Below are 26,314 nucleotides of genomic sequence, written 5' to 3' on the forward strand. Positions count from 1 at the left end.
CCAGCTTGCACTTCCACCGAAAGTGTAAGAGGGTTCCCCTTTCTCCATGTCCTTGCCATCATCTGTCATTTCCTGACTTGTTAATTTTAGCCATTATGACTGATGTGAGGTGATATCTCATTGTGGTTTTGATTTGCATTTCCCTGATGCCAAACAACATTGAGCATTTTATCATGTGTCTGTGATGTTGAGTATTTTATCATGTGTCTGTTGACCATCTGTATGTCTTCATTGGAGAAATGTCTTCATATCTTCTGCCCATTCTTGATTAGATTATTTTCTGAGTGTTGACTTTGATAAGTTCTTTATGGATTTTGGATACTAGCCCTTTATCTGGTAAGACATTTGCAGGTAGGTATCTCCCATTCTGTCAGTTGTCTTTTGGTTTTGTCTACTGTTTCCCTTGCTGTGCAGAACCTTTTTATCTTGATGAAGTCCCAATAGTTCAGTTTTGCTTTTGTCTGACAAGAAGTTGCTGTGGCTAAATTCAGAGATTTCTGCCTTGTCCTCTAGGATTTTGGTGAATTCTTGTCTCATATTTAGGTCTTTCATCTATTTTGGGTCTATTTTTCTATATGGTGTCAGAAAGTAGTCTGGTTTCATTCTTCTGCATGTGGCTGTCCAATTTTCCCAACACCATTTGTTGAAGAGACTGTCTTTTTTCCATTGGACATTCTTTCCTGCTTTGTCGAAGATTAGTTGACCATAGAGTTGAGGGTCTATTTCTGGGCTCTCTATTCTGTTCCATTGCTCTAATGTGTGTTTTTGTGCCAGTACCATACTATCTTGATGATGACAGCTTTGTAATAGAGCTTAAAGTTTGGAATCGTGATGCCACCAGCTTTGGTTTTCTTTCTCAACATTACTTTGGCTATTTGGGGTCTTTTCTGGTTCTATACAAATTTTAGGATTATTTTTTCCAGCTCTGTGAAAAAAGTTGATGTTTTGATAGGGATTGCATTGAGTGTATAGATTGCTGTAGGTAGCATAGACATTTTAGCAACATTTGTTCTTCCATTCCATGAGCAGGAAATGTTTTTCTGTTTCTTTGTGTCTTCCTCAATTTTTTTATGAGTTTTATAGTTTGCTGAATACAGATCCTTTTACTCTTTGGTTAGGTTTATTGCTGGGTATTTTATGGTTTTTGGTATAATTATAACTATAAATGGGATCAACTCTTTTTTTTTTTTTAAAGATTTTATTTATTCATTTGACAGAGATCACAAGTATACAGAGAGGCAGGCAGAGAGAGAGGAGGAAGCAGGCTCCCTGCTGAGCAGAAAGCCCGATGCGGGGCTCAATCCCAGGACCCTGGGATCATGACCTGAGCCAAAAGCAGAAGCTTCAACCCACTGAGCCACCCAGGTGCCCCTGGGATCAACTCTTAATTTCTCTTTCTTCTGTCTCATTATTAGTATTCAGAAATGCAACTGATTTCTGTGCATTGATTTTATATCATGCCACTTTGCTGAATTCCTATATGAGTTCCAGTAATTTGGGGGTGGCGTCTTTTGGATATCCACATAGAATATCATGTAATATGCAAAGAGTGGGAGTTTGACTTCTTTGCCAATTTGGATGCTTTTTATTTCTTGTTGTTGTCTGATTGCTGAGGCTAGGATTTCTAGTACATTGTTGAACAGTGGTGGTGATAGTGGACATCGCTGCCATGTTCCTAACCTTAGGGGGAAAGCTCTCAGTTTTTTCCCATTGAGAATGATATTCACTGTGGGCTTTTCATGTATGGCTTTTGTAATATTGAGGTGTGTTTCTTCTATCCCTATACTGTGAAGAGTTTTCATCAAAAAAGGGGTGCCTGGGTGGCTCAGTTGGTTAAGCATCTGTCTTTGGCTCAGATCCCAGGGTCCTAGTACTGAGCCCCACATCAGACTCCCTGCTCAGTGGGGAGCCTGCTTCAGCCTCCCCCCCACTCTGCTCATGTTCTCTCTTCCTTGCTCTGCTGTCTTTCTCTCTCTCTCTCTCAAATAAATAAATTTTTTTAAAAGGGAGTAGGAGATCTTAGTTTTGTCTGGTCCTGGGAATTCAGCTAGATAGCTGTCAAATCATTGAGAACACTGTAAACCCAACCTCGGATCTAAGAAAAGAATTGCTGTAATCCTACAAATAGAAAAGCGACCACTTTCTACAAGAATGACAAGATGGAAAAACTCATCTCAAAAAAGAGAACAAGAGGGACCTGATCAATATGGATGTAAGTAAGATGCCAGAACTGGAGTTTAGTAAAATGAATATAAAGATACTAGCTGGGCTTGAAAAAAATCATAGAAGACACTAGAGAATCTCCTTCTGGAGAAATAAAAGAACTGAAATCCAATCAAGTCAAATCAAAAAGGCTATTCATGAGGTACAATAAAAAATGGGAGTCTATAATTGCTAGGATAAATGAGACAGAAAGAGAATTAATGATATAGAAGACAAAGTGATGGAGAATAAGGAAGCTGAGAAAAAAAAAGATAAACAACTACGGGATCATGAGGGGAGAATTCAAGAGACAAGTAATACCATAAAGTGAAACAATATTAGAATATTTGGGATCCCAGAAGAGGAAAGGCAGAGATAGGGAGACAAAAGGTATATTGGAGCAAATTTTAGCAGAGAACTTCCTAGTCTGGGGATGGAAATAGGCATTTAAGTCCAGAAAAAACAGAAACCCCCCTCAAAATCAGTAAAAATAGGTCAACAACCCAACATAGAGTAGTGAAGCTTTCAAATCTCAGAGACAAAGAGAAAATACTGAAAAAAGCTTGGAACAAGTGGTCCATGACCTAGAAGGGTAGAAACATTAGATTGGCAGCAGACTTATCCTTAGAGACCTGGTAGGCCAAAAGGACAAGCATGATATATTTAGGAAGCTAAATGAGAAACGCAGGCAGCCAAGAATACTTTATCCTTCAAGTCTGTCATTCCAAATAATGGAGATTAAAAAAATCTTCCAGGACAAATGGAAGCTAAAAGAATTTGTGATCAGTAAACCAGCCCTGCAAGAAATATTAAAGGAGATCTTTTAAGCGAGGAGAGAGCCCAGAAATTAACATAGACCAGAAAGGAGCAAGGACAATGTACAGAAACAGAGGCTTTACAGGTAATATGGTGGCACTAAGTTCATGTCTTTCAGCAGTTATTCTGAATGTAAATGGGCTAAATGCCCCAATCAAAAGACACAGGATATCAAATTGGATAAAAAAGCAAGACCTTTTGATAAGCTGTCTGCAAGAGACTCATTTTAGACCCAAAGACACCTCCAGATTGAAAATGAGGGGGTGGGCGGGGCGCCTGGGTGGCTCAGTGGGTTAAGCCTCTACCTTCGGCTCAGGTCATGATCCCAGGGGCCTGGGATGGAGTCCCGCATAGGGCTCTCAGCTCAGCAGGGAGCCTGCTTATCCTCATCTCTCTCTCTGTCTGTCTCTCTGCCTATTTGTGATCTCTCTCTCTGTCAAATAAATAAATAAATTCTTAAAAAAAAAAAAAAAGAAAAGAAAATGAGGAGGTGGAAAACCATTTATCATGCTAATGAACATCAAAAGAAAGCTGGGGAAGCAATGCATATATCACACAAATTAGATTTTAAACCAAAAGAGATAAGCAAGTACACTATATGGTAATTAAACAGTCTATCCAACAAGAAGATCTAACAATTTTAAATATGTATGTCCCTAACCAGGGAGCAGCCTATTAGATAAACCAGTTAATAATAAAATAAAATAAACATATTGATAATCATAGTAGGGGACTTTAACACCCCACTTATGCAATAGACAGATCATTGAAGCAGATCACAACAAGGGAACAAGGGCTTTGAATGACACACTGGACCAGATGGACTTCAAAATATTCAGAACATCCCATCCTAAAGCAACAGAATACACACTCTTCTGAAGTGCACATGGGACATTCTCCAGAATAGGTCACAAGTCAGGGGTCAAAAGGTACCAAAAGATTGGGATCACTCCCTGCTATTTTCAGACCACAGTGCTTCGAAATTTGAACTTAATCACAAGAGGAAATTTGGCAAGATCTCAAACATATGGAGGTTAAAGGTATCCTATTAAGAATGAATGGGTCAACCAGGAAATTAAAGAAGAATGAAAAAACCTATGGAAACAAATGAAAATGAAAACACAACTGTTCAAACCCTTTGAGATGCACCAAAGATGGTCCTAAGAGGAACCTCTGTAGCAAGCCTTTCTCAAGAAACAAGAGAGCTGGAGAAGGAATAGTAAATAAAGCCTAAGCTTAGCTTGAGAAGAGAATTAATAAAGATTAGAGCAGAAATCAATGATATACAAATCAAGAGAATAGTAGAAAAATCAATGAAACTAGGAGCTCGTTCTTTGAAAGAATTAATACGATGGATAAACTGCTAGCCAGTTTTATCAAAAACAAAAGGAAAGGGCCCAAATGAATAAAATCATGAATGAAAGAGGAGAGAGCACAACCAATACTGAGGAAATACAAACCATTATTAGAACATATGGGCGACTATGCCAACAAATTAGGCTAGCTGGAAGGAATGGATGCATTCCTAAAAACGTAACAACTACCAAAACTGAAACAGGAAGAAATAAGAAAACTTAACAGATCTGTAACCAGCAAAGAAATTGAGGCAATAATCAGAAACCTCCCAATAAACAAGAGTCCAGGGCCAGGGGGCTTCCCAGAGTAATTCTTCTCAAACGTTTGAAGAATTGATATCTATTCTTCTCAAGCTGTTTTAAAAAAATAGAAATGAAAACCAATCTGAGGGTTTTGAAGCGGCGGGGGTGGGAGGTTGGGGGAGCCAGGTGGTGGGTATTATAGAGGGCACAAATTGCATAGAGCACTGGGAGTGGTGCAAAAATAATGAATACTTTTATGCTGAAAATAAATTAAAAATAAATTTAAAAAATAGAAATGAAAGAAAAACTTCCAAACTCTTTTTTTTTTTTTTAATTTATTTATTTGACAGACAGAGATCACAAGTAGACAGAGAGGGAGGGGGAGGCAGGCTCCCTGCTGAGCAGAGAGCCCGATGTGGGGCTCGATCCCAGGACTCTGGGATCATGACCTGAGCAGAAGGCAGAGGCTCAACCCACTGAGCCACCCAGGCGCCCCTTTCAAACTCTTTATATGAGGCCAGTAAGTATTACCTTGATCCTAAAACCAAAGATCCCACCAAAAAGGAGAATAACAGACCAATATCACTGATGAACATGGTTGCAAAATTCTCACCAAGATACTAGCTAATAGGATCCAACAGTACATTAAAAAAATTACCATGACTAAGTGGGATTTATTCCTAGGCCATAAGTGTCGTTCAACATGTGCAAATCAATCAGTGTGACAGACTACATAAAAGAAAGAACAGGAACCACATGATCCTTTCAATATATGCAGAAAAAGCATTTGACAAGAAAGCATCCTTTCTTGAAATTGGAACTTTTATTTAAAAATTGAAAAAATATGTAGACCCTAGAGACGTCCTAGACCTCATATTAGCAACCACTCGTGAGAAGGTCTATTGAGAGAAATTCCCAAGGTATTGCTGGTCTTACTGAGACAAGCAAAACCAGTTATTCAGAGGTCCAGAGTCCATAAGTCAGATCTTTTTATCTAGTTAATAATAAAGGAGACTGACATTTTCATTCTAAAATGTAAAATTAAAAACATTTACCACTGGACTTGAAAAATAAATTTTATAGGTGAGTGATCCAAATACTTGGTTTTGAATCTGTTTAACATTAGCCAGTTTCTAGGGAAAACACATTTGTGGCATGACTCTGGGCAATAATGTTTAAGTTATTTTAATTTTAGAACAATAAGCTCAGAAGACCTATCTATATTTGCATTGAAAGCTTCAAGTCCTTTAAGGCAGCCTCTGTTATGTACCATAAATTGATGGGAGTAGATGTATATGTCTTAGTTACACATGCAGCTAGGAAGTGATAATCAGTACTTCTTTTGTAGAACATGACATCATTCTTAAAAAGTAATGTTAAACCTCTTTATTTCAGATTTTACCAGTCCAGAATTTTGTAGTGGTCATACTTTTGTAGGTTTGTGCGTTTTTAGTAGGAAAAAATAGTAAATAGTTTAAAATTTCATGTGAAATAAAATGAGCCAAGGTATATACTAATGAATTTTCTAACTGGAATTTACCAACACTTTATTCATTGCCTCCTGACCCTTTAGAATCTGAGAGTCATCTGCTTATGCCTTACAAACAGCTGAGCCTGGGAAATATTCCCTTTTGACGGGATTATTGTTATATGTTAGGTTTATTATTATTATTATTATTATGATTTATTATGTTCAGTTAGACAGCATATAGTACATCATTAGTTTTTGATGTAGAAAGGAAACAGCAAAACTAAGAGGCAACCCACGGAAGGGAGAAGATATTTGCATATGATGTTACAGATAAAGAGCTGGTATCCAAGATCTGTAAAGAACTTCTCAAACTCAACACCCCCAAAAAACTAATAATCCAGTCAAGAAATGGGCAGAAGACATGTACAGACATTTCTGCAAAGAAGACATACAGATGGCCAAGAGACACATAAAAAATGTTCAACATCACTAGCCATTAGGGAAATACAAATCAAAGCCACAATGAGATACCACCTTACACCAGTCAGAGTGGCTAAAATTAACAACTTAGGAAGCAACAGATGTTGGTGAGGATGCAGAGATATCCTATGCTGTTGGTTGGAATGCAAACTGGTGCAGCCACTCTGGAAAACCGTATGGAGGTTCCTCAGGACATTAAAAGTAGAAGTACCCTATAACCCAACAATTGCACTACTGGGTATTTAACCTAAAGATACAGATGTAGTAAAAAAAAGGGGGGGGGGGGCATCTGCACCACAATGTTCATAGCAGCAATGTCCAAAATTGCTAAACTGTTAGGTTATTTTTAGCATTAACAACAATAGTTTAAAAGTTTTCTGATTGCTACCTTCTTTAACCACATTTTTTTGGCAAATACTTACATTTTTTCCATCTTATTAGATTAAATCAACTTGTAAATGAAACAGGGTAGAATATAGAACTACTTTCTAATAGAGTCCAGATTTCTATAACTGATTGTTTTGTTTTTGGTTTTATTTTGTTGGGTTTTTTCATGAAATGCTTTTGGTTTTAAAAATAGAGCATGAGGGACGCCTGGGTGGCTCAGTTGGTTGGACAACTACCTTCGGCTCAGGTCATGATCTCGGAGTCCCGGGATCGAGTCCGGCATCGGGCTCCCAGCTCCACGGGGAGTCTGCTTCTCTCTCTGCCCTTCTCCTCACTCATGCTCTCTCTCCCTGTCTCTCTCTCAAATAAATAAAATCTTTAAAAAAAAAAATAGAGCATGAGTTATTTAAGATTGCTTGCTACCTTAATTATACAGTAATTTTATGGGAATCTTTGAATTCTGAGTACATTTAGCTAGGTTTCTATTTTTAGCATTTTTATTGTGTTCCTGATTTTTGTTGTGGTAGCCGACATTTAAAAACTCTTGAACTCTTAAGATTTTATTAATGAAGTCTCAGTTTATATGCACATTTTTAGATTTGTTTTTATTTACACACAAATTAATACTTTGTGTATGTAATACAAATAAGAAAAATGTGTTTTTTGGTGTCAGTTTGTGCTGACCAATTAAGTGTTGACAATTTTGCAGAGAAAGAGCACTTTAAAACAGTCTGTTAAGAGAGTATTAACCCAAAGAGGCTATTCAGTTTATGGGATAGAATTTATTACAGGGACACCTGGGTGGCTCAGTCGGTTAAGCTGCCTTCAGCTTATGTCATGATCCCATTGTCCTGGGATCGAGTCCCACTTTGGGCTCCTTGCTTGGCAGGGAGCATGCTTCTCTCTCTGCCTCTGCCTGCCACTCTGCCTGCTTGTGTGCTCTCTCTCTCTCTGACAAATAAATACATAAATAAATAAATAAAATATTAAAAAAATTTATTGCAAGTGCAGGTAATCTGAAGGGCCTTAATGATTTTAGTGTTTTGTGTTTCATTTTTTTAGTGAATTAGGAATTCTGTGAGGGGACTGAGTTTGTGTTTCTGTGGTGTCTTACATTATCCGGTGACATATTCTTTCACTGCTGCTCTTACCGATGTGTTCATTAGCACCCTAAATACTGTAGGTCACAGGAATTTTAATATTTTATAATCTTATAATATTCCTAATGTCACATATATTTTATATAAAATCTTAGATTCTAATGTCCTATGACTTTTAATATTCTTGTATTTGTTTTTTAATGCACACATGCGGGAACTTAGGTATGAAGAGGGTTTGATTCACCATGTGTACCTTATGGCCTGACTACATTACTTACTAGGCACCGAGTCATGCCTGCATCATCCATAAGAAAGCATGGCTATTTTCACCTGAGCTCCTACTATAGATTCAGCTTCCATAGATGACATTGTAATATTTCTAAGAGAAACGTAAGATTTAATCTCCACTCTCAGTATGTAAAAGGAGAGAAGGTATAAAATGCCTCCTATAGTATCTGCCACTGAGTAAAATGTTATTTAACTCCGAATCACAGTAAATTATGTTCTACTACATATGTAAATTTCTTTCACTAAATGGCAGATGGTACATTAATACCAGGCTCCTATTATGGAAACAAGGGATTATGCCCAGGGTCACATGGTAATATTGGCTGGAGCAACACAATGAGTCTTGTCCTCCACCCTGTAGCCCTTGAACAAAGTAGCATCTATAATTTGCAAGGTTGCTGGCAAAGTGTAAATTAGGAGGCATGACTTCATATTCCTTCAGGCTCTGGGAAATTTGTTATTTAAAGAATATTAGAGCAAATAAAGAAGAATATGCATTGTCTTCATTTGTTTTCTTCTTTGGGGTAAATAAATATGGTAACTTACTGTAGTACTTTGTTTTCTTGAATTAGAATAAACATGGGCACTCAGGCTTCCTTCCTTTAAGAATGGCTTCAACTGTACAAAAATTATACCCAGCAGTTTATGTAGTCAGTGCTAACACTGCTGAGAGTTTTTTCAGTTCATTCAGGAACACAAAACAGGATATTAATTGGGGGAAGATCTAAATCTATTTCATAATTCTGCTGTCTCAGAAATAGTGCTGTCAATCAAAAATATTTCTGATATAGTAACCAATATGTTATTTTTAATTGATTTGTGATCTTATAAAATATCACATTTCTGTGATGTTATGAGGGGTTAACATTAGATGTAATGTTTAAATAAATATTTCATGGGACAATTATAAAGTTTCCCAGCCTATGCAGTTATTAGGTATTAGAAAAATGTTTAATTGTACTTAAATTTAAAAAAAAATTGTTTTAGGACATCAATTATGGCTGATAGTAATATTACTAAATTGGGAGCTGTCTTAGAATATCTAATGTTGGTGTTTTTGTTAAGAAAATGTTGAAATCTTTCATCCTGTTATTGATTGTTGACCTGCCTTTTTTTCTGTATTTTCTCATATTCTTCATCACAATTACATTATTTTGCCTCCGCAACCCCACCTGAGGCCTACCTCCTCTAGAAAGCCCTCTAGGGTTAAGGAAGGCAGCAGATATTAGGGAGCCTCCTAGAGGGACTACGATTACACTCACTTTGGGGTAGACTGTACTGCGGAGACTAGTGTAGAATCTACATGATGGATGCCAGTTCTCCTTCAGGCTGCACAAGAGGAAGAATAGATACCAGTCAGCTTCAGCAGAACCCTGAGTGCCTTCTGCATCCTACTGCTGCCACTCTCTATGGCCCAGAGCTCCTCAATGAAGTATACAGTCTTTAATATTTTCTGTAGCAGTAAATACATTTATGTATTTATTCTTTTTAAATGTATTTTATAATTTTATGTATTTTAAATTTATATTTAATATATTTTATAATTTATGTATTATCTCTTTTTATATATTTGATTAAAATATTTTTGATTATAATATAATCATAATTATATAGTATATTATATAATATAATATTGTATATTTAAATATATTTATATTATATGTAATATTTCTATTATTTTATATATTTTATTATATAAAATATTTTTATTTTTAATATATTTTATTTTATTTTATGATTTATAATTATATTTTTATTATAATTATAATATATATTAAATATATAATTATAAATGTATAATTATTTTTTCTATATTTTATGTTTTTATTATTTTATGATATAAATATATATAATATATTTTTATATTTATATTACATAATATATATATAAATATAGTATATTTGATTAAAAGATTTTTTAAGTCCCATGCAGAAGCTCTTAGTTGAGAAGAGCTCAATACATATACTGCCTTTCACTTTGAACATACCACTGATTTTCTGGCATTACAGGACATCTTACAGTGTATCCAGCATGACAGCTGGGTTGACAATGGTGCTTTATCATTGCTAATTTTTGAAATCACTGCCTAAGCACTTTCTGTAGAAAGAAGTTCCATCTTTCAATTTGCTTAGGCCAGAAACCTTATAGCTGTTGTTGACTCCCTCAAACTTTATATTCATTAGCCACTTCTCAGAGTCTTTATGTATCAGCTTCTGACTACATCTCAACACCTCTCACTGCCACTCTCATTCAAGTTATCTGCCTCTACCTCAGTTATGACCAGAGATTTTTTCGCTGACCTTTCTTTCTGTCCTTTCTCTCCTTCAGCCTGCTCTCAACCTGGTGGTGAGTATGATCCTGTAAAAATGAAGGTCTCTTCTCACTTTGCTCAGTGTCCTTACCTCCGGGGCCTTATAGGAGATGGCTTCTCACTCCTCTCTGACTTCAGTTCTTAATCTTCTTTCTCTTGTTCGCTCTGGCTACAAACAGGCTAAGTGTGCTTCTTCCTCAGGGCCTTTGTGATTCCCTCTGCCTATCCTTTGTTATTCCCACACCTGTAGCTCACTCCCTCACCTGTTTAGTTTTATTTACCTGCCACCTTCTCAGTAAGATCTGTCCTGTGTTCCTTAAAATCGCAACCCCTTAACTTTTCCTACCTGCCTTTGTTTCCTTATTTTTTTCTAATGTATTTATCACTTGTTAAGATAGTGTCTGTTTCTTATTCATACTACTTTCTCTTATCCCCCACACAGGATGCCTTTTCTATGTGCAGAGATTCTTTAACTCTACTGCCTATAACAACACCTGGTCATAATACATACTTACTAAATATTTGTTGAGTGAATAAATGAATGAATGAATAAACAAGCAAACTGTCAGTCCTGGCTCTTTTTCTAGGCTTTATTTCATCCCTCAATGCACTTGTGCTCTATATAAAGAAAAATTGTGACTACTTTTATGATCCTTCTTTTTCTTCACTTTTAAAGCTTTTATTATACCATACATTTCACCTACTCAAAATACATAGTTCATTGATTTTCAGTATATTTACAATTGTGCAGTCATCACCATAGTCAATTTTAGAACATTTTCTTCACCCCAGAAGAAGCTCCACAGTCACTAGTGGTCACCCCATTCCCTACCCCTTAACCCTCTCCCTCTCTAGTCCTACTTTTTTCTCTACTTTTTTCTCTATAGATTTACCTATTTTTGATATTTCATATAAATGGAGTCATAATGTGGGGGCTTTGGTGGCTGGCTTATTTCACTCAGCATGTTTTCAGAGGCCATGTTGTAGCACATATGAGTACTGCACTCTTTTTTGTGGCAGAGTAATATTCTGTTGTACAGATATACCAGATTGATCCATTCATTAGTTGATAAGCATTCATGTACAAGTGTTTGATGGGCATATATTTTCATTTTGGGGGGTATATTCTAGTAGTGGAATTGCTAGGCCGTATGGTATCTCTGTCTTTACCCTTTTTAAAGGAACTGCTAAACCGTTTTTCTAAAGCAGCTACACCATTTAAAAATCTCTCAAGAAGTACATGCAGGTTCCATTTTCTCCGCATTCTTGTCAACACTTATTACTATCTGTCCTTTTGATTCTAGACATCCCAGTGGGTATAACATGTTTCTCATTGTGACTTTGATTTGCATTTCCCTGATAGTTATGTTGAGTATCTTTTCATGTGCTTATTGGCCATCTGTATGTCTCCTTTGGAGTAGTCTATCCAGATCCTTTGCTCATTTTTAAATTGAGTTGTCTTTTTAAAATCAAGTTGGAATAATTCTTTATTCTGGATTCTAGATCCTTATCAGGTTATACAACTTGCAAGTGTTTTCTCCCATTGTGTGGATTACCTTTCCCTTTTATGATAGGATTCTTTGAAGCATGAAAGTTTTTAATTTTGATGAAATTCAATTTATGTATTTTTGTGTGGCTACTTATTTTTTGGTATCATAGCTAAGAAAACATTGCTTAATTCAAGGTCAAATTTTTACCTACAGTTTCTTCTAAGAGATATAGTTTGGCTCTTAAATTTAGATCCCCTTTAATTTTTGTATGGGATCTTGAGGTAGGGGTGCAGTTTCATTCTTCTGCATGTGGATATCCTCGTGTCCCAGCATCATTTGTTAAAGAGACCATTCTTCCTCCCCACTGAATTGTTTCGGCATCCTTATCAAAATCAGTTGACTTTAAATCTAGAGTTTATTTCTGGACTCTCACTTCTGTTCCATTCATTACAACTTCTTATACATTGCTATCAGAAGGCTGTGAGGCAGATGGTTTCTTTTGATCTGTATTCATTTTGCCTATGCTGTGTTATTAGCCGGGAGTCTTGTAGTAATAGTGGTTTTCTGGAAGGCTGTTTACTTGGGAAAAGCTTTCAGAAAAGACACATTTTAAAACATCTTAATTGCTGGCTTGAAGTTTTCTTTGCCTCTGTGGAGTTATAAAGCTTGGTATTCGTAATCGTGATTCTCTTTTTCTGCCTTTAGTGTTCTTGGCTCTCCTCATAGCTGTCCATTTTGAAGTCCTATTTTTCTCCTAGGGACCTCTTTTGAGGGCCTGTGGAATTTGAAAGTGAAGTCAAGTGAGTTGCATACATTTGCATAGCATAATCTGGAGTTTTAGCACTGCATGTACTTAGAATAAAGCACTGGTCTGATCAAGTATATCTGTAGCTGGCCAGCGTACTGGCACATGGCCTGAAAGTACTGAGGCCAACTGGCAGTCTTCTTGTGGTTTTGAATGCCACGCTGGACCACACAGGTAGGTACCTTTGCATCCCAGGCTATTACTTTTAGACATTCAACTTTTTTTTTTTTTTTTTTTTTTGGACATTCAACTTTTAATCTTAGAAGCTAGAAATCCTGTTGGTACAGCAGGAAAATAGAAAATCAGTTCTAACTGATGCAGGGTGAAGATTGCCAGGAATAACCAGGGTATAGGTAATTCAGTCTACTTTTCTTGGTCACTCAGTCAGGTAGTCATGAACCCCTATCCAGGCATGTATTTTTCTAAACTCCTAAAACACAGATTTGATCATCATTCAAGTGCCCGTGGTGTATTAATCCATGTAATTGCTCTCAAATATCACTTTCTTATTGGTGTAACAATTGTGCTGTAGTTTTTCCTAGACACATTTCATTTGGGTGATAATCACATAATTTCTTCAGAATTATAAAATAATCAGCTATCTGTGCTTGCTGTGGTAGCCATTAATTTAATTAATTATATTATTTATTAAATTATTCAGGTCACTTGGGTGACTCAGTTGGTTGAGTATCTGCCTTCAGCTCAGGCCATGATCTCAGGGTCTTAGGATCGAACCCCACATTGGGTTCCCTGCTCAGCAAGGAGCCTGCTTCTCTGCCTGCTGCCTTACGTGCTTCTGCGTTCTCTTTCTCTTTCTGACCAAAGAAGGAAAAAGAAATGTAATGATTATTTGCATGCTGTCAGCATGCCAGGATGCCTGTGGGTGTTATTTCAGTGTATTGTCATCCTCAGCACACTTGTTCAGCCAAGCATTTATATGTGAAATCACTTACCTTTGTGATCGCCTTATTAGGGCCTTCTAGGTTTACCTTCATACAAATTAGTCCATGACTGGGCTTAGCCAAACATGCCAACAGTCACAAACTTTTATTCTTTCCTTTATTCAATAAATGTTGATTGAAAGCCTGCTGTTATGCCATATGCTGTGATTGCTGCTGACAAAACAAAGGTGACCATAGACCAGGCATCATGCAGTGATGTCGCTTAGTACTGTCCAGCTGCATCAGTGGATTGTTCTTACATAACACGTGGTACTTTGAGAACACATAATAGTCAACTATTCATTAAAACAACCAAAAAAAAAAAAAAAACCCATAGGTGCCTACTGTGTCTCAGGGTGTTTGACCTGTGAAGATGAGGAATATCTGTAAGGAAGTGCCAGTTAAGCTAGCAAGGCGAAGGGACAGTAGAGGGTCATGCCAGGTAAAGTGGGTAGCATGTGCCAGGGGAACCAAAGAAGGCTAGTATGGCAGGAACCCAGCACAGGTACAAAACCAGACTTAGACAGGACCAGGCCACCACTTCCAGACCTGTGGGCTGTGTTGAGGACTTGGCCCTCTGTCCTAGCGCAGAAGGATGATGTTGACAACCAAGAGCCACTTTTCCCCAGCCTACAAACTAAGTCTTGATGAAAGAAACAGGTTAGCTCCTATTCAGATTTGATTTCTGGATAGAAATGTTAAATTTTAAAGTTCCTTCTTATTTAAATTAGTGTTTCTTCAACTTCAGTGTGCTTAAGATTTATCTGGAGCTTTTGTTAAAGCAGATTTTGGGGTCTCCACTGCCAGAGACTCTGTAAATCTGGATGGTGTTCAAGAATTTGAATTTCTGTTAGTTTGCAGAAGATGAACTGGTGCTGCTGGTCCTGGCCATGGACTAGATTTTCAGTATCTGTTCCTTAGAGTAACAAAATTAATTCATCTTTCTTTTCATTGTTTCCGTTGTGTGTAATTAGCAGAGGATCACTTTTTAGTTATATAGTAATTTTCTTTTTTCAGGAGCAGCTGTATTTTGTAGAAGTTATTTTAAGTCTATACATTATACTTACCTGTGTACCTTATGTATGTGTGTGTATGTGTGTCTGTATATGTATATAGACAACACAGAGGACTCTATGAGGAGGTGTGGTAACAAACAGTATTGGAGAGGCATAGCCCCAGAAATCAAGATACTTAAAACCAAAAAGAAATCATGACTAACAAAAACTTGTAAAAACTTACTAGTCCTACCTTGATAGCTGTTGAGATTTAAAATTTAGAACAATATCATTTGGGATTTGGAAACAGTTGGTGGCTCAGTAAGAGTAAACCTATGTATTACTGAATCCGTTTTTTATTTTTGTTTTTCTAGATCTAATTACTTGCTTAGACACTGCATCCAGTTTTTTGGAACCTGAGTTCAGGTATGACCATATTTGTGATATTTTTCCCCTTAAATATTACTCTTCATCCATTTCGTCATTATTCTTAAACACTTATGATTAATGTGCATTACTATATGTGTCACAGGTGTGACATATAATAATTATTCTAAGATATCAATAAATTATAGCTTATTTAAAGCCATTGAGTTACCGTGTTTAAATTTTGCTTTAATTGTAGCATTTGGATCTTTTCTATAATGAAAGTATTATAGTATGAAAGTAAAGTATTTTAATAATACTTTAAAAGTAGAACTGGTTGCTTTTAAAAATCTGGCAAAATTGTAATGAAGTTAGAGGAGCTTTTTTTTCTCCGTCAAAAAAGAGAAGAAAATTATTTAGGCTGTGGCAGAATTCTTCAGTGTCCTCGCCCAAGCAGCATTTCTACTACTGTTTCCCTGCTTTATATCCTTGTCTCTTGTCTGGACTGGGATGCCCTTCTATTTGATTTCCCACTTTGCTGGCTTTTATTCTGCCGCTCACGTTGCTGCCAAGTTTCATTCTAAAATAAATGCCTGATCATTCCCCTGCTTTAAAATCTTCGGGAGCTCCTTATTACTAAGACAAAATGCCATCCAGATTTCTTAGCCTGGGTTTCAGGATCTTTCACAGGTAGCCCTTGGACCATTTTTCCAGTCTCATCTTACGTACTTACGGATTCTTTCCACCGCTCTGAGCTCTCAGAACTTTTGCCTGGAATTGATTTACTCCTCTCTGCTTGGCACATTTATTTATTCTCATCTTCTAAGACCGGTCTCACTAACCTGCCCCCAACTTGCTACCACTTCCCAAAGAGCAGACTTTATTTTGTCTTCAAAGAAAGTTCTCTGTCTGCATGATGGGTGTGTTCATCAGCACTTACGGAAGATCTCGGTCAGCAGAGAAGACGCTGGCCTCAGTGTCTCGCACACAGCCTACCACAGGGTCTTAGAGCCCCTGCTCTCCACTCCATCCGTAGCACCCACAGGCAAGCTGCTGATTATTCTTGCCTGGACTGCGACACCCCCAGCCCACCAAGGTCTCAGGGTTCCTCCCAGCTCTTCTCAGGAGCCAGAATAATCTTTTTCAGATTATGTGTATAAGCTTTAAAATCCTTCATTTAATTAGGAATATATTCCCAACTCATTCCCATAGTCCACAAGGCTCTGCACGAAGCCTTAAACGAAAAGCCTAAACTAAACCGTTTAGTTTTCCAGAGCTCACTATACTCTGCCCACACGGTCGTCCTCAGCTGAAGAAGCAAACAGGTCACCTCTCCTTATGAGCCTACTGTTCCATCCATTCGGGTGCATTTCCCTCCCTTTGCTGAGGCTTCACTTCCTCAGAGCCCCATTTCCCGACTTTGGCAGTGCAGAGCCCTGTGCAAGAGCAACGACTCTGGCGCCCATGTGCCACTTCCCAGTTATGGGAGCTGGGCACACTGTTTCTCAGTTCCCTCATTTGTAAAATGAGAATAATACTAGTACTACTATTGGGGTTCTTGTGTGGTTCCTGAGGTACTGAGAAGGCTGCCGGGCACATAGTAAATTTACTGAATGTTTGTATTGCTTGGATTACGTTTGCTTTCTCCTAGCTATTTCATGGAGTGCCTTTTATTCATAGCAGAATCATAATCTGATTAATTACTCATAGAAGTGTTAGTTTAATGTCTTCCCCCAACCTCAGGAGTATAAACCCAGGGAAGACTGGGCCATGTTTATTTGGTTGATGTTTTGTAAACCCAGTACCTAGCATAGCCCATCACTCAAAAGACAACATAATAGACATTTGGGTAACTGTGTTGAGTGGCTGGGTGGGAGAAATGAGTGAATGAATGAATGAATGCCAAACTTTTTTTTTTTTTTTAAGATTTTATTTATTTATTTGACAGAGAGAGATCACAAGTAGGCAGAGAGGCAGGCAGAGAGAGAAGAGGAAGCATGCTTCCTGCTAAGCAGAGAACCTGATGTGGGGCTCGATCCCAGGACCCTGGGATCATGACCTGAGCCGAAGGCAGAGGCTTTAACCCACTGAGCCACCCAGGCGCTCTGATGCCAAACATTTTTAAGTCAAATTTGATCAGTAGAGGGTTGGTGAAATAAATCGTGGTTTATCCACAAAATAGAACAGCATGTAGCTGTTAAATATAAATAGGTCTTATAGTAAAAATACGTCTGTCATTCATTGTGAAGTTTTCATTATGAAGTAAAATAAAGCAGTATGTAGAATATGGCACAATTATTTTAAATATGTGGGCGAAGAGGTTTTTTTTTTTTCAAACTTTTTTTTTTTAGATTTTATTTATTTATTTGACAGAGAGAGAGATCACAAATAGGCAGAGAGACAGACAGAGAGAAAGATGAGGAGAAGCAGGCTCCCTGCTGAGCAGAGAGCCCTATGCGGGACTCGATCCCAGGCCCCTGGGATCATGACCTGAGCCGAAGGCAGAGGCTTAACCCACTGAGCCACCCAGGCGCCCCGAAGAGGTTTTATATAGATGGATGGAATAAAGTCTGAAAGGGCTTTTTAGAAGTGGTGCTTCTCAGGGTATCGAGATTATAGTATTTGAATGAACTGAAAAATGAACTATGTGATTTTTTGTTGTTGTTGTTCTCTCCCCCCAGTAAGTACAGAACTATTTTATACCCTTTAACTTGTTTTTATTTCACAGTAAATACTGCCCAGCTGGTTGTCTGCTTCCTTTTGCTGAGATATCTGGAACAATCCCTCATGGATATAGAGATGTAAGTCTAAGCAACAGACTTAATGTTCAAGTTGTGATAGAACTTTCTTTTTTTTAACTCCAAAATAGATTGCTGTACCTACTCTATGTATCTTTAATCTTGTTTATTTTCTAGGAATTACTTCTTTTTAGTATTTTGTATGTGATATTTTATTTTTTTTCTTGTGCTACGAGTCTGTACTATGTTACCACATCAGTAATCCTATGTCTATTGAGAAAACTGCCCCAGTTGACTCATTTCTTGAGGAAGCCTGAGTGTCTTGTTTATAAATTATCAAAGAAAATTAAATACTAATCTTTCGTTTTTCCTTTTCTCAAGTCCTCACCCTTGTGCATGGCTGGTGTACACGCAGGAGTAGTGTCCAACATTTTGGGTGGCCAAATCAGTGTTGTAATTAGTAAAGGTATCCCATACTATGAGAGTTCTTTGGCTAACAACGTCACGTCTGTGGTGTAAGTATCTACGTTATTGGTTCTATACGGAAGGGTGTGGGGCAGGGGTGGGATACCAGCTAGTTAGACCTCAGCAACGTCACTGTTAATGGTGTTCATGAAACATCTGTGTGGTGAGCATCCCATTCTTGTGTGCTCGTTGTCCGTGTGTACTGAAGAGGACAGGCAGGGTCACATAACTTGGCATGTTCTCCATCGCAAAGGTAGTCATTTAGAAGGATGACTTGTTCTTTTATGAATTTTGAAAATTCTAGAGTAAGGGTCTAAAAGTCTGTGGCCAAATTTTTACTTCATTTCAAAGATTAGGAGGCATAACTACTCTGTTTCTTCTAGCCTGTTTGACCTAGATAGATTGAGGATAACTGAAATGCTCTATAAATTAAATTTTGACACAAGTCAGAGGTAGTCATATTATGAATCCTCCTCTCCTCCAAAGAGGATATTTTAAGAGTGTATTTTTATGGTCATCACAGTGATCTGTTTTTTGAAACACAGACTAGGCATCAAAAGCAGGAAAAGTTGAAACATTAAATAGAAATGTGATACTTGGAATCTGTTTTGGTAAATCTTGCTTATTAGATGGGCTCAGTTCTGTAGACAATACTAAGTCTAATTGAAACCAGCTTCTCTTCAGAGATTCTGGGCCAGTTTTCATTCAGAAGATGAGAGCATGATCCATATCCATGACAGTACAAAATGGGGGTCACCAAACTTTTTCTATAAAGCACCAGCTAGCAAATATATTAGGCTTTATGGGCCAAATGTCCCTGTCACTTATCCTCTCTTGGTTCATTTAAATCTCTTTAAACATGTAGAAACCATTCTTCGCTTTCTGGCCACACAAAACAGGCCATACATGAGCGAGCTATCATTTGCCCATTCCTGGTATAGAGTTAGCAACCTTTCCTTCTCTTGGTTTCTTCTAGATGATTTTATGCAGACCTTATCATTCCTTTCTCCTCTTCTGCCTTTACAAATAATTTTTTTTGTCAGTTCTTTCATACTCTAAGGAAAAAATAAGGACAGGTTGCATCCACTTGTAATAACATTTTGAATGTTGTGCTGAAGGCGGGAGCATACACTGATGGTTTTATCCCCTCAAGTTCTTTAGAGTCCTTGGTAAACTAGTCATGTGTCCCAGGACTCCATTCTCCCCCACTGCATTTACTTGCCAATCCTTTGAAATCCACATGGGGTGCTGCATTATCACGCTGTCACTTGTTCTTAGCTATATTTGTTTCCTGTACCAAATGCAGACTCTCCTCTTTGTGGCCAGCTTTTTTTCTGTTTACCCCCAGGAAGCTTAAGCTTCATTCTCTGGGAATTACAGCATACTTGCAACAAAAGCAAATGATGCAGAAAAGTTTGAGGAATCAGTGTATTTTCACGAAAGATAAGTAGAGGGCACATGGGCAAACTTGCAGAGAAAATTGTTTATGTTGATTTCAGAACTTGTTCTGCTTTGAAATGAGACTTTTTTTTTTTTTTTGGCTAAGAACAGCATTAGTTGTCATATGTATGGCCATAAAATACCCTTAGTTCTTTATATTTTAAAACAAAAAGAAAAGAAAAAGTTTTACTAAGACAAATATGGGGAAGTCAGTATGTGAGTGTCACCAAGAATAACTTTTCTCTTTCAGGGGACACTTATCTACAAGTCTTTTTACATTTAAGACAAGTGGTAAGCCTCTCGGACTTTGTAACTTATTATAATGTGTATAATAGTAAATATAATTTAAACACGATCATGCAGTATGCCAATTGCTGGGGTTTTGAGGTTCTGGGTTTTTTTTTGGCACCTTCACACAACATATCACAATAATGTAATGGACAGAATAAACTGGAGGTTTTATATTAGTTGGGGAATGATCATGTAAGCAAGGAGAGTTCCTTAGGAAAGGTGATTTTTTTTTTTTTTTTTTTTTTTTTTTTTTTTTTAGTATGTCTGAAGTAATTAATTCCACAGAAAATACTTACTGAGTGTCTTTGATTTGTCAGGCACTGTCCTGGTGCTAGTGAAACAAAAGTGAGCAGAATAAGCAAAATCCTCCTTTCTCAGAGCTTAAATACTGGTATTGAGAGATTGACAGTAAACCTTGGATAAATAAATTAACATATATGCTCTATATAATATTATAGAAGATACAGAGAAATAAGGAAAGAGGATAGGCAATGCAGGAGGGATTGGTTTTGAGTTTTAAGTGGGATAGGCCTTGTGGAAAATGTGACATCTGAGCAAACACCTAATGGCAGTAGGGAGTAAGTCATTCACTGATCTGGAGATAGTGTTCCAGGTAGAAGATAATGTATTGCCATTAAATTGGTGGTTATTGCTTATAAATAAATATTATGCACATTGCCTGATGAGACACAAAGACATAGACCCAAGAAACATTTGCCTACTTTTGAAATTCCTCTATTAGAGCATATTACTAGCATAGTTTATGTTAATGGCATGTGCACTAGAAGGTTTCCAATGAGCAGATTTATACAGATCATAAATTTATATCTGGAAACCAAGTTACTGTCTTTTTTGTTTCAGGTTGTTATGGAACACTGGGCATGGAATCTGGTGTGATTGCTGATCCTCAAATAACAGCATCATCGGTGCTAGAATGGACTGACCACACAGGGCAAGAGAACAGCTGGAGACCTGAAAAGGCCCGGCTGAAGAAACCTGGACCTCCTTGGGCTGCTTTTGCCACTGATGAATATCAGTGGTTACAAATAGATCTGAATAAAGAAAAGAAGATAACAGGTTAAGAGACATAATTTTCTAGAATGATTTATAATTCTGATTGTATTTGGAAACCTGAAGACATCCAAAATGTTCATAGAAAATTAGGTCACTGCAAATGTAATTGTATGGTTTTAAGTTTTCTTTACTGGTGTTAAATATTCCTGAAGATAGGTTTATAAAATTTGGTAGAGGAAAGGAGTTGGCATTTGATTTCTTTTAGCTTTTCGTCTCTCCTTTTTTTTTTTTAAGCTTTTCTTTTTCATTGTAATAAGGTTCTTTAAAGGTAATGTTTCAATTAAGTGATCTTGACATTTGAAATAACCATCTCTTAGAGTTATTAAAGAAATTTATGTTCAAGGAATTCATTTTAAGTGCTATAAATAATATTCTGCATGTGCTGAATCCAGATTTATTTGGGGCAATTTATCAAATGGTCAGAATAATATATTAGAACTGGTTTAGGTAATTTTGATTTGGTACTGAAAAAAATAATTGTTTTAATCCATTCATTCCCAGGGAGTCATTATTACATGGTAGGTGAGATGTATTTTATAGTGATATGAACACAAGCTGTCAAAATAGATCAGTCCTTTCCTCATGTGCACTCATAATTCTTGTATCTTTATAAGGGAACAAAGCTAAGGATTTAGGTGCTATTATAATGAAACCTTGCACTTAGAGATGGCAGTGTGCTTTTGGCAAAGATGTTTTTAACAGTATACTTTAGGTATTTATGCTTCAATGCTGAGTAGACTTCAAGGATCAGACCCTGTGCACTAATGAAAGCAACTTTCCATTCCCCAGGCATTGTGACCACTGGCTCCACTATGGTGGAACACAATTACTATGTGTCCGCCTATAAAATCCTATACAGTGATGATGGACAGAGATGGACTGTGTACAGAGAGCCTGGTGTGGAACAGGATAAGGTAAAATGAGTGCCAGGGTCTTTTAAAAAATGGGCCTTTGCCAAAAATCATGAAAGCTCTCCTGTGTGATGTTCAAGTTAGCTATCATTTGGTCTTTGTTCTCTTCTGGTTATTTTAGGTTGTGTTGGTTATTAGCCTTATTCTTCTAACTATGCTTAGGAAATTCTCAGTGGTTCTGGGTCTCTTTGGATGATTGTAACATTTTTAACTCAATTGTTTAGGTATTTTATTAAGAAATTCTAAGAAAGAGGGATGCTGTACTGGCTCAGTCAGTAGAGCATGGGACTCTTGATCTCAGGGTCATGAGTTCAAACCCCCCATTGAGTGTAGAGACTATGTCAGTGAATAAATGAATGATTGAATGAATGATTTTCAGTAAGTAGTGGTAACTTATTTTAAAAAAGGAAGAAATTCTAAAAAGGAACTTGTAACTTCTTGTCTTAAATAAGTTTTTCTTGTTAATCCACAGAATGATAGAAAGCTTAATTTATTCCCAGATTTCATGTATTTAGGCAAGGGGGACAAAAGCCAAAGGCATAAGTGCATTTTAGTGTTGGGTATAGACTTGAAAGGTCATTTCAAGATCACCTTACCAAATTTTATCTTAGAAAACTTCTGCTTTTTTTTTTTACCGAAGAATTTCCTTAACTTCCATGTTAATTATCAAATTGCTATTTTAGTTAGCAGACAGTGATGATTCAGGAATGCTCCAGAGAAGATGATAAGGGGTGGGGAGTAGGGAGAAGTGGCTGTCCTCTAGATATCCCTTTCACCTGGGCTTCTGGCCCACAATCCACCATGAGGACCTTATAACTGGGGGAGTCCTTGTCCTCGAGGACAGTAGATTTCTTCTTATCTAGAACTGAAATTATAAGCACGATTTTTTTTTTATGAAACTTCCCTGAGTTTCATTTCACCTATATGATACTACCAGTTCTCTATGATATATCTGATTTGCTAATATATCTTCAATTACCACTTTTCTTATCTCTCTATTCAGAAAACTTCAGGGGCTCCTTATAATCTGTCATATGGATCTAAACTCTTCTGTTGTTATTCAAGGCCTTCTTCCCTCTCTTCTGCCTGTTATCACCTGACCTTCATCTTTGGTGAGGCTCTACCCATTGAAGTAAATAACAGTATTGTCTTTAAACCTATCTTCCTTCTGTTTAATAACCCCAGACCTGGCTACTTTTTAGTCTGAGCACATCCATATTTATTTATAGAATATTTATTGTACTTGTGGAATATAGTTAATTTTTTTAAATTATAAGCATTAAATCCATGTTTATATTATAAAAACATCTAGCACCATTAAATTATGTTTCTGAAAAAGACTTTTTCTCTTTTGCTTCATTTTTTGAAAGATAATTTCATAAGGTATAGAATTGTAGGTTGATGTTATTTTTCCCTCCACGCTTTAAATAATGCTCTTCCACTGTTTTCTGGTTTGCATTTTTCTAGTGAGAATTCTATCTTTCATACCTTTGTTCCTCAATATTTAATGTTTCTTTTTATTCCTTAGCTGTTTTTAAGATTTTCTTTTTACCATCTGTTTTAAGCAATTTGGTTATGATGTGCCTTTGTGTATTTGTCTTCATGTTTCTTCTGCTTGGGTTTCTTTGAGCTTCTTGGATCTGTTGATTATAATTTGCTTCAAATTTGTAAAAGTATAGACCATGTTTTCTCAGATATGTTGCTTCCCTAATTCTAATGACATGAATATTATGAATTACAGTTTACTGATGCCCAGTTCTTTTTTTTTTTTAAATCTCTCTCCATGTTCTAGTCTGGAAAATTTTGTTGTTCTGCCTTTAAGTTCACTAATCTGTTCTGCAACATGTAATCTATTAATCCCATCCAGTGTACTTTTATCTTCAGTGTTATATTTTTGCTTCTAGATTTTCAGTTTTTGGCTTTTAAATTTCTTCGAAGTCTCTCCTGAGCATGCTTATGCTTTTTTCTGCCCCTAAAACATACAGGATGTGTGGTAGCTCCTTTGATGCCCTTATTTGCTGATTCTGTCTACTGATGTGTCACATGTGGGTTTTTTCATGTTGATGGTTATTATGGGTTATATTTTACATGTGTGGTAATTTTTTATTAGTTGCCAAACATTATGAACACATTGCTTAGTGCTAGGTTTTCTTTTATTATTTATCTAATTTTGAGCTTTATTCAGGGACACAGGTTACTTTGGATAACCTGCATTTTAGCTTTGTTAGGCAGGATCTGAGCAGCCTTTAGTTCTAATTTTTTTCTACTGTCATTACTGTTCCAGGTACTCAACCCAGTCTCATGTATTACGAGTTTTCTCCACACTATCTGTTGGTAATGTGAGCTATTCCCACCCTTGCCTAGCTCTGAGAATCATTCTTCTGGCTCCTTTCCAGCAGTTCTTTTACCATCCACAGATTGTTTCTTTACAAGCAACTGAAGATTTAGGGGAAACCTTCCTACGGATCCGAGAAGTCTCCCTCTCTTTGTGCAGTTCTCTTCTCTCCTATACTATGTCTTGCAAATTGTAGCTATCTTGGCCTCTCCATCTCGGAGCTCTGTGTCCTCGTTTAGATGAGAACACCAAGGTGCTCTCCAGACAATATTGGGGCAGTAGAAAGGCTCACCTCATGTGTTTCTCTTCTCTCTGGGATTAATGCCCTATGCTGCCTATTGTCCAGTGTTGGAAAACTGTTGCTTCATATATTGTATCTGGTTTTTCATATGTTTAAGGCAAAGAGTAAACTTAGTCCCTATTTGTTTTGGAAAGGAGTGGAAGGCCTTACATTGAATTATATGGAATATCAATCTCTTACCTCACATTAGCCCATCTGCTCCCTCATCTACCCAACTCAAGAGTAATTGGTGTGTTCATTTCCTGAGCATGCACACATGCATGAGCACATACAGACTGAGACAGCTTTTGGGTTTGTTTTCAGAAAATGCAAGACAACTTGCTTCATAATGTATTGCTTTTTTTTTTTTTTTAAGATTTTATTTATTTATTTGACAGATATCACAAGTAGGCAGAGTGGCAGGCAGAGAGAGAGAGGAGGAAACAGGCTCTCTGCAGAGCAGAGAGACCGATGTGGGTCTCGATCCCAGGACCCTGAGATCATGACCTGAGCCGAAGGCAGAGGCTTAACCCACTGAGCCACTCAGGCGTCCCAATGTATTGCTTTTTAATAGTGTGCCATATCTGTGTGTGGCAGTATCTTGTAAAATTTAAGTTCCTTGAGAGTGGGAATGTGGGCTTCCATTTCCCTTTTTATCCTCATGATTCCTTACAGACCTCACTACACACAGGAGCTTATAATAAATGCTCACAGATTATAGCAGATCTTTTTTACCTAATTTATATAAAATCTTTCTCCTTTAAGGTTTTTATAAAAATGAAACTGTGGTGTGGAGTACAACCTCAGAGATGTTTTTTTGTTTTTGTTTGTTTGTTTGTTTTAAGATTTTATTTATTCTTTTGACAGAGATCACAAGTAAGCAGAGAGCCAGGCAGAGAGAAAGGAAGGGAAGCAGGCTCCCTGCTGAGCAGAGAGCCCAATGCGGGGCTTGATCCCAGGACCCTGAAATCATGACCTGAGCCGAAGGCAGAGGCTTTAACTCACTGAGCCACCCAGGCGCCCCTCAGGGGATGGTTTTTATGTCCTAAAGTGATTATTGTTCCTGTCCCACAAATGCATAATAGACTGCGAATATTTGCCTTCACTTTATTTCAGAGTAATAGCTGAGGAAGTAATGAAAAGTTACTCGTTTGGAGATTATTATAACTTCAAAACAAACCTTGTAGAAAGTAAAGGCTATTAACACATCTCAGAAGTTTACAATCTAATGTTTTGTGAGTCAGCCAAAAGAAAATAGCTATATTTGGACATGACTTGATGGAAGAGCTAAACATTTGCTTGCCCTCACATTAACTCATCAAATACAAACTGCTGTAATTTTAGGCAGATACCTATTTATTAGCAGTCTTTAGAAACTAGCCAGGTAATTTGGCCTAAAGAAGCAAGAAGAACTTGGGGTGCCTGGGTGGCTCAGTGGGTTAAGCCGCTGCCTTCGGCTCGGGTCATGATCTCAGGGTCCTGGGATCGAGTCCTGCATCGGGCTCTCTGCTCAGCAGGGAGCCTGCTTCC

The 26,314-nt window shown here is 37.2% G+C and overlaps 1 protein-coding gene across 1 annotated transcript in view; it reads left to right on the forward strand.

Moving 5' to 3' along the window:
• DCBLD2 (discoidin, CUB and LCCL domain containing 2) overlaps positions 1-26,314 on the forward strand; it is a 99,930-nt gene that overhangs the window by 59,309 nt on the left and 14,307 nt on the right. The window contains exons 4-9 of the mRNA XM_059392103.1: positions 15,259-15,310; positions 17,979-18,051; positions 18,370-18,503; positions 20,144-20,184; positions 21,046-21,261; positions 22,048-22,172. Coding sequence (XP_059248086.1) covers positions 15,259-15,310; positions 17,979-18,051; positions 18,370-18,503; positions 20,144-20,184; positions 21,046-21,261; positions 22,048-22,172 — 641 coding nt within the window. The remainder of the gene's footprint in view (positions 1-15,258; positions 15,311-17,978; positions 18,052-18,369; positions 18,504-20,143; positions 20,185-21,045; positions 21,262-22,047; positions 22,173-26,314) is intronic.

Source organism: Mustela nigripes, chromosome 2, assembly GCF_022355385.1.
Source record: "Mustela nigripes isolate SB6536 chromosome 2, MUSNIG.SB6536, whole genome shotgun sequence".
NCBI classification, from domain to species: Eukaryota; Metazoa; Chordata; class Mammalia; order Carnivora; family Mustelidae; genus Mustela; species Mustela nigripes.